The following is a 9507-nucleotide window of genomic DNA, read 5'->3' as shown; positions in this document are numbered from 1 at the left end:
GGGCCGCTTCCTTCGCGGCCGTCGCCGGGTGCGGGTCGCGCACGGCGCTCGCCAGGGCGCCCGGCTGCGGGCGGGGAGCCGCGTGCCCGGGCCGCACCGCCGAAACGCGCCTGAGGCCGCTTGGGCCGCCGCGCTGCCTGGCGGCTTCTCGGTTCCTTCCCTCCGCGCGTGGGCTGGCAGGGGGTAGGGGCTCGTCGTTAGCAGCGTCTAGCTGCTGAGCAACGTAAAGAAAAACGCTAAAAGGCTTTAATTGTTAATGAACCCTTTGGAGTGGTAAATGGTGCTGCAAGCGGAAAGGCAGGGCATTCTCATTGCCCTTGCCCTTACCTCCCCACCTTGCCCTGGTGGGGAGGTAAAGAGGCGACTGGATACACTTTCTTAATCTAATCAAGATACTCGACTGTGTGGAGCGCTAATTGATTTCTTTCCATCTAATTAATTCCTTTGATTATCTTTCCCATATAGCTAAACACCCAGAGATAAAAGCATTGATGAAGCCGGACAGCAATTTGATCTGGGTTGTTGTGCTGATGGTTCTTGCGCAGTTGACTGCATTTTATCTGGTGAAAGATCTGGACTGGAAATGGGTCATCTTCTGGGCATATGTTTTTGGAAGCTGTATTAGCCACTCCATGACTTTAGCTATTCATGAGATCTCCCACAATAGTGCCTTTGGCAACAAGAAAGCAATGTGGAATCGGTGGTTTGGAATATTTGCCAACCTCCCTCTTGGTATCCCATACTCCATATCCTTCAAGAGATACCACATGGATCATCATCGTTATTTAGGAGGTGATGGAATTGATGTGGATATTCCTACCGACTTTGAAGGCTGGTTTTTCTGCACTCGTTTTAGGAAGTTCATGTGGATTGTTCTTCAGCCTCTCTTCTATGCAATTAGACCTCTCTGCATCAACCCCAAACCAATCACTCGCCTGGAAATCATCAACCTGTTGGCTCAGCTTTCTTTTGATGTCATGATATACTACTTATGGGGAGTCAAATCAGTTTGTTACATGCTTGCAGGTTCAGTGCTTGGACTTGGGTTACACCCGATTTCGGGACACTTCATAGCTGAACATTACATGTTTTTAAAGGGACATGAGACTTACTCCTATTATGGGCCACTTAACTTGCTCACTTTTAATGTTGGCTATCACAATGAACACCATGACTTTCCCAATATTCCTGGCAAGAGCCTTCCACTGGTAAGTTTACTTTTCTTAAGCTAAGCCCTACTCTAACTTGAGAAACTGGTAGAATACTGTTAGTAAGCCCTCAAAAGTTAGACTGAAGTTAGACGTTTTCATGCTTTTTAATAGTAAGTTGAAAAATGAAGGAGGAATTACTTACTGCTTTAGTAGTACCCTGAATAGACTTACAAACATGCTTCCTGYGGTAGCCTCTCCCATAATGGGAAGTGGGAGGAAACACAGGATTATACCCTTTTTTTTTTTGCACTAGATTCTAGTTCTAATTACAACTAGCCTTCTGTTTTTTTCCAGTTTGGACATATCTATGGACCTAGTTAACTTGCAGACTACCTGGAGAGGTTTGTTAGCTCCCTCTGTACTTGAAATATAAAGTAAAATACAGTAACACATGCTTATCCTTTAGTTTCTTTTATCACTGATGCATGCTCATTTTCCCCACCAGAGAATGTAGTCTTGAATAAAAGAAGGCTTGAGGTATGCTGATACTTGCTGTACTGTTGGCAAATGCTTTCTATTCTGTAGCAGTTCAGTTTCCTCTACTGAGGATCTTTGAACTCCAAACAAGTATCAGCTGTACTAGATTGACACAAAGCTTTGAAGATAAGACTTAGACATGCCATAYCTGCATAAGTTGAAAAACTGTCTGTTACTGCCTTCTTGCCACTATCTTTTCCCAATTTCTTGTAATCAGCAGTTCAGTTCTTGAATACATGTTTCCCAGTTGGAGTATGAGAGCACAGGCTTCCAGAGTAAACCTAAAACTTGCCTTCAGTGAAAAGTATTTTTCAACACACAGTAAATTGTCAGTTTGACGGTCAAAGGGTTGGTCTTGTAGCTTTGTTACTGGTGAGACCTGGTAAGCTTCCCCTTTCAATGTACTCTAAACTTAATTTGTCACACTTACACAATCAGTGGTGGAAGGGTGGAAGAAATTCTTCCTCACACCAGCATTTCCTTGGCAGGCCAGTCAAATTCTGTAATTCATTTGCAGAGACTTTGGGGTAGGTTGTGGGGGATGTCTTATTCATGGACTTTGGCTTTCAAGTGCAGCTGAAGTTGTTTGAAGCTACCTTTGATACCTAGAACTGTGCTAGTAAACCTGGCTTTCACTTCACATGTCCCTACTTAAATCCTCAATAGAGATTTTTTTTTAATTTAAAGTATTTAATTGCAGAGATTAAAAAATAGCTCTGCAGGGCTGTCAATCTACAGCTTTGATAAGAAAACAAAGCCTTCCTTTAGAACAGTATAGTTAATTTGATTGGACTGGACTCTGCTATGCTGTATGTTAAAGATTACTGAAGTACTGAACACTTGATTCCAGCTGGGATACTGGTCAGATGAAAATACCATTGAAAGGGAGTATACTAACTGGATGTAGAACATCTTAGGTGTGATGACAGGAGCCAAAATTGTCTTTAGCTCTTAACCAAGCAAGTATCTGGATTATTTAGCAAAACTGTTGCTTATACAGATTTGTTCTGTTGAGATGATTTCCCCCTCCCCCCAAGACTTTGAATGTTTAAATATCACCAATACTGACATCTGAGGGAAATTCCAGTGCTCTTGGTTTAAGAAAAGATGGTATAGTCAGACTGCACATCTAAGAGTGAAGTCACTGCAAGCTGTTTACATTCATTCTTTAGTGCTTGTCCTCAGAAATTAGTAGTTTTCTCTGAGTGCTGAGGTTTGAAATGCATGTAAAAAATGGATGTTAAAAGTGGCTCTAAATTTTACATTTCTAATGATACTTTTACAGATATGACTTAGCTCTGAATTCACTCTAGCTTCCACTAGCAATSCAAATTACATGCTTGCTTTCTGAGTTGGTGAGCTATGTCATTCTGAGTAGCAGTGTATGGACTTCAGGAATCTAGCAGAGTTGTAGGCAGTTACTCAGTAAAACTCATGTGAGGCTTGGAAGCTGTAGAAACTAAGAAGTTTTTTCCTCAAAGAAATTTTCACACTGTAGTACCAGTAGAAGTGTGTGGTTTTTTTTTTTTAATGGAACTTTTAGTGCTCCATGTTAAGATGCAGGTTGAGGCTTGCAGAAGTTGTAGTAGGAACTAAAATAGTAAATGAACCTCCTCTCTCTCTTTAGGTGAAGAAAATAGCAGCTGAATACTATGACAACCTGCCACAGTATAACTCTTGGATAAGAGTGCTTTATGACTTCGTGATGGATGATACAATCAGCCCATATTCACGCATGAAAAGGCAATTAAAGGGTGAAGTGAAACAAGATTAAACTTCCAGCAACCAAAAAYCTTTGAAATGTCCGCTTCCTTTAAAGCGGCTGGTACAAAGTCTCTTGTTAAAGATGTTCACCTATACCCGGAATTAAGATCTACAGCAACATAGCAATGCATCCTTAAGGACTTGGCAACAAAGTAGACTACAACCAGCTGTAACATTCCTAGCAGTCTTCAGATTCATTGTATTAACAGATATATGTTTGCCTAAGGATCAGTGTTACATACATAATATTAAATCACTTTGTTACAGGATTTTGTTTGGCAGGTGTTAAGTCTGAAAAAAGTTTGACTCTTTAAAATAGTAAAAAGTTCTCAGTGTAGTACACTGCCCACAAACATGCTKTTATTTAATAACTGTGGTGTTAAATAATGTACTTAACCTGTTAATTCTAAACTAATTTGATTTGTTAACTTAAGTCTTCTGTTAAAGTTGCTTTCTAATTCAAGGGTGGGAGAACAAAACTTTGCACAGAAATATTTCAAACTGCCTTTTTTAAAATGTGGTATGTTGCTTAAAGCATTACTTGAACATGTTCCACCTGTGCTACTGAAAGTACCTTAAAGGAGCAATCCATCACTTAGAAAACTGGCATATTCTAGATGGTTTGTGTGACTCTGTAAAAGGGTAGGAAATTCAGAGGCATCTTTAACTTTGTGGGTCCCCACCTACTTCCTCAGCTGCATGTGCTAGCATACAGCTCTGCAGCAACTAGTACTTAGAATTGTATTGTGTAAGCCCACTAAGCAACTTACTGTTACTCATTAGGCTTTTGCATAGTGGAAAAAATCTTGTTGCTAAGCTTTGAGGTTTCTTGTGATCTGCAAAGAAAAATGAGTAGGCTTGTCCTAGTTGGTTCTACTGTTACCATGACTTCAAATGAACTCAAATAGTTGCTGCTTTTTTGGAAATTTGGTTTGTGTGGGAAAACTTAATCAACTGAAGCAGATACTATTCTGGTAAAACTAGCTGCCAACAGTTGTAGCTAGCATTGTTTAGGCATGTCAGTCATTCGTGCATGCAGAATGGTGTTGCTAAATGATCTTGTTAAATTTTTTTAAACGTACAGTACTCTACATAAACATTGGTCTTGTATATTAGTAAGTGGCAAGAGCAAAGCTGTGATACCACTGAATTTCCTGTTAAAGCAGTCCTTATATTGGAACAGAATGGAAAGACTTGCTGAGCTCTGAAGAATCTGTGCATATGTTAGCCCGGTATTCTTGCTCTGTGTTAGCCAATACATTGGCTTTAAGCTGTCAGACTAGTACAACTCCCCCTTAAATATTAAATTGATTCTGTGGCATGTTCTTCACGCTCCTAAGAGATGGAGTCTGAAGGAACAACTGTTACCTGTGATACTGCTCTACTGTAACTTAWTTTTTTAGATGCTTAACTCTTGTATTTCTTCAAGTCTTAGAAGCTGAGTGCCAGAGAATGTGTTACAACATCCTAGCCTTTGCTTGATTGCAGTTCTGTCTTTAATGTGCTGCTGGGGCTCTTTGTTTAAAGCCTGGGCCCTTATCTGTAGCTAAGCAATAGAAATGGTATATAGTCTCATTATGAAAGTGTCAGCCAATCACTTCATTATTATGCCAGTGACRTGGTAGCTAGCCAGCATATATTGTTCAGGGGAGATGTAATGTCAAAATACACTTTACCCAATATTTTTAAAATCTAATTAAAAGCAAAGATTAAAAAGTAACATTGGATGAATTTTTGACTGGTGCCCGAATGCTGAAGGGCTTGTTTTAGAGGAATTTAATATGAAAGCATGTGCAAGTGGAACTGTCCTCTTGAATAGTGTTGTGGAATGAACTGTAAAGAATCTCTGCCTTTACTTTCTAATCAGAAGAAATCTAGCATTTGAAAGACTTGAACTGGTTTGTATCTTTAAGCATCTAAGTCCCTTCTGTGTGGTTGTTCCTCAATTTAAGAAGTGAATAATGATAACATTCCTCAGCTATGGTAAGTTTTCAACACTGAATGAAGTACAGAAAGCCTCCAAAAGTAACTCTTATAGCCACTTTATTTATCAATTTTAGCTTTTAGCTATCATTGGTATTCATCCAGGATAACTGAAGGCTTGAGTTGAAATTTCATCCTTAGGCTTAGTTATGTACATCATGGAATCACTGCCCCTTACCAGCACTTCCAAAGGACAATGCCAGTGTGAATTCCAGCTTCTAAACAGGCCTGGAGTTGCTACCTTTGCTTAAAAGCAAGCATTGATTTATGTTGTTCTGACTGTAAACTGCCCTCTCTGAATGCAAGTACAGTCTTATCACTRTAAGAGTAGTAATGTAGTGAATTCTGAGGGAGCTGCCTGTTTTGTCTTCGTCTTGAAGAGTACATGCTAATGGCTATCTATTGGAGAGCATCTATTGGACTAGGTTAATCTGCCATTAAAAGTTCTTCGGAACAAAACTGTACCATTCTTAGGCATCTAATTCCTGTGCATTATGTAAGAAGCCTTATCTAATTTTTGGCGTAGGGATTCTTGCTAGAAGCGTATCATTTAAAAGATGGGTACCTATACTGCAACATCATTTTAAAGTTTGGTAGGAGCACTTCTGAACAACTGGCAAAAGGAATGTAGGCCAGCTGTAGTGCTTGACTTGTTTGATATATTCTAAATGAGTAACTTTTTGCAGTCATACTTAAAAGGTGTTCAGTTGAAAGGCATGGCACAAAACATTAATAAAAACCTTAGTTCTTTATACATACAGAACCTAGTTATCTTTTTTTTTTTAAGGAATTACATTTTAATAGCATTAATGAAAACAATTTATCTGGTAGAAGCAGCTTTAGTGTATGTGTATAATATCTAATACTTTATCTGAAATCTGGAGGAATTGATTAACCAGTGATGAACAAAGTAAACTTAAGGGCATTGAGAGTTAGCTAGTGTCCTTTGTACGTGCTTGTTAGGGTTTAATCCTGGGGGTCCTAAGATGCTAAGCAGGCACYTAAGGCTTCACACAGACCTTGGGGCCCTGCTAGCAACAGAAATGCCATAGCAACTGGGCTACATGTCGCTATCCCCCCTTCCTTYGCTGGTCTGCGAACTGTGGCTTATTACTCACTTATTATTCCTTTATGTGTAACTAACGCATCTTACTAGTTTGTCAGTGGGACCCATCCTCCCCTTTATGTGAAATCAGCCTGGAGTTTAACTGTCAAAAAACAACTGACTGGATCAACTGTGCTAGGTACAGCAAGTATTTTTTYGGTTTAATTCCATTGTTCAGGCTTCTGAATCCCATTCAGGGCTTTCAAAGTAACTTGTAGTTTTCAGCATAAATTGCCTTATTTGACTTTTACCCCCTAATTATTTGAAATTGCTCAAGTGGAATAAGCAATGCATCTTGGATTCTGATCATACTAGGCATGAGATTTCCCAAAAGACAGGCATGGATACGCCTCTTTCAAAACAYGTTCTCCCTCTGGCATTCTTGTTTTGCTGTTGAACCAGTCTGTTCCAGAACAGTTGTGTGTCAAATGGGTACCCCTTTCTTGCTAGTACAACTCTGATTTTTGGATCCAGGCAAGTCTCATCTAGAACCACAGGGTAAGCTGAAAAGTAGCTAAGACTTTTGCTTCTTTATCTGTCTGTATTTCTGCAGCCACCAAGCAACTAAACAATCTACAAACACTGAGAACTCAGTCTGTTGTAGGTGAACAGTCACTGTGATAGAGAATGAGCTCAGTGGTGCACCTCTGCGTCCTCAGTGTGTATTCCAATATCAGATGCAGGTGACATGCTACAGCAAGAAAAGCCAAACAGCTTTAAAATTGCAACAGCCAACAACATAGTGCTATGCTGCTCAGTTGTCAGTGAACAGACTTCTGCTTAAAATGCCAGTGCTATGGATGAAGTTCCAAGCTGCCATGTTAATCCTTTTGGACAAACAGAAGAAAAGCTGCTTTCAGGTAGCAATCTTGGTATGTTTATCTTGTATCATTTATCACGCACCTCTTTCTAATTTGAAAGGGTCTCAGAAGCCTTACAGCAAAGCAAGTTCTGCTGCTATAGCTTGTGTATTGCAAGGCACAGCCTCTTCTGGATAGGCCAATGCTGTTTTCCTGGGACCCTGTACAAGTAGAAGCAGTTTGAATAGGTGTGTCTATACAAYGTAGGTGTGCATCATTTAGCAACCTGCCACTCTAAATATGCAACTATYTCTCTTCCCTGTTAAATCCTCCATTTCATAATCAAACCTGCAAGGGTACATAAGACTTCAGTGAGGRCAAAAGTGTTGAAAGTGTTCTATATTCAGCCAGTGATGAAGACAGCACTAGAGGAAGGTGTTTCTTCCCCTGTTCCTCTGCTGGCTGACAGCTTCCTGCACTGCCTCTGCCTTCTATCTTATGTTTATTATGTTGGCATCTAATATGCTGTGGTACAGAATCATTATTGTGATTTAGATATGTGGCTAGCCTCAGGAAAGCGAGAGAGGAATGACATGCTGAACAATTTCTTGATCCTGTCCCAACAAAAACAAGACTAGAGGRGAAACTTCCTCTATGCATGTCTGTTAGGAAGGAGGTAGCTACATATGCAGAACAAAGTTGCGGTCTCTGTATTATATGAAGTTTTGTTCCTTAAAGTGATGCGCATTTTCTGTGTACCGGCACAAGATATCTTGCATTCTCTCTTACAAAGCGTTGTTTTGTTTTGTTTTGTTTTAATCATGACTAGTGTAGCCTAAGAAGAATTTCCTACAAGAAAAAGCAGCAGTGTGGGTGCAGCACTTCTTGTGTGAACAGTCAGAGTTCAGCTGTGTAGGTAGAAACTCTAGTCTGTCTGACACACAATTCATAGAATAATYGAGGTTGGAAGGGACTGTTGGAAACATCTCAGTCTCCTTTTCAAAGTAAAGTCATTTTTCAAGTTAGATCAGATTGTTCAGGGTCACAACCAGTCAAACTTTGATTTAATAGAGCAGATATTGCCATGAATGCAATTAACTTCATGCTAACAAAAATCAGATTTTTGTAGGAAACTAATCTTCCTTTGAGCATTAAACTAAGTAGGGGGGATGCCTACAGACCAAACTTCTGCTTACAAAAACTTTTACTGTTTTTATGTGGAAATATTGCCAGTTTGAAAAAGTATTCAAAATTCAGTGCTGGCAAACTTAAAACTATGTAACTTGCTAGCAAAAAACATCCCTTTCCTTTTCTGATGCTTGCTCTGTTTTTTAGGAAGAATAATGCTGATCAAAGATTGTAATTGAGATTAATGGTGCTTTAAGCCACAATTCTAAGTAAAGAAATCTTTAAAATGYTGACAGCAGTAAAAGAGCATGAAGGCTTCTGGGTTTCAGAAGCTGGTTGCCCAGTATCTGTAGCAGTGTTTTGTCTTAATTAAGATCTACCATCAGCAAACTGGGAAGTATGTTATGACCCTCTCTCCAAGACAGAAATCCTTGTATTACAGAAAAATGCCAGCTCTCTTTTATGACCATACTGCAAGAGTAAATAAAARCAAATGCACCTGACAAAGAACATACTGAAAAATGTTGTCAGGCTGATTCTTGACAACATTTTGAAGACAGCAGGAACCAGGCAAATCTGAAAATGTGCTGCACATTGTAATGAATTTTGGGTTTTTTTTTGTTTTTGTTTTTTTTTAAAAAGGTAAGGTTTTGTTTCTTTTAAAGTTTACTTTTACAAACTAAGATCTCCTTTCTTGGTTGTGTGCTAACACATCACTACTGACAGCTTTTGGGGAAAAATCTCAAGTTTGCAGCTCTTTCTTGGCCTGCTTTTCAGAATACTAAGATTCTCCTCTCTCTAGTGTGTTTGTCAAAACACTGCAATAAGAAATTCAGATCAGCAATAGGATTTTTGTTGTTGCAGTTTTTATCTATTTTAAGAATTAAGAACTTTGTTAGGTACTTGTTAGGTAACTAAATCTTTTTAGATGCCATTAAATCATACTAATGTTTCTTGGATTTCCAAGCCTTATTCTCTTAGATTACAAAGCAGCTTGCCATTTCAGGCTGGTATCTTCTGAAAGGTAAAAGGAAGTCTT

At 39.3% G+C, this 9507-nt stretch overlaps 1 protein-coding gene across 1 annotated transcript; it reads left to right on the top strand.

Moving 5' to 3' along the window:
- Window positions 1-344: 344 nt before the first annotated feature.
- Window positions 345-9092, top strand: DEGS1 (delta 4-desaturase, sphingolipid 1). The gene is made up of 2 exons (XM_085311705.1): window positions 345-1208; window positions 3316-9092. Exons 1-2 carry the CDS (start codon window positions 492-494, stop codon window positions 3460-3462), a joined length of 864 nt encoding a protein of 287 aa, XP_085167831.1. The 5' UTR covers window positions 345-491; the 3' UTR covers window positions 3463-9092.
- The last annotated feature ends 415 nt before the right edge of the window (window positions 9093-9507 follow it).

Source organism: Rhea americana, unplaced genomic scaffold, assembly GCF_003343005.1.
Source record: "Rhea americana isolate MKP2758 unplaced genomic scaffold, rheAme1 scaffold_109, whole genome shotgun sequence".
NCBI classification, from domain to species: Eukaryota; Metazoa; Chordata; class Aves; order Rheiformes; family Rheidae; genus Rhea; species Rhea americana.
This window is presented reverse-complemented; position numbering and strand designations above follow the sequence as displayed.

Excerpts from the sequence above, each read along its gene's own strand:
- DEGS1 (XM_085311705.1), top strand. The coding sequence starts at position 492 with ATGAAGCCGGACAGCAATTTGATCTGGGTTGTTGTGCTGATGGTTCTT. Across the intron at positions 1,209-3,315 it reads CTGGCAAGAGCCTTCCACTG|GTGAAGAAAATAGCAGCTGA; the intron begins GTAAGTTTACTT and ends CTCTCTCTTTAG.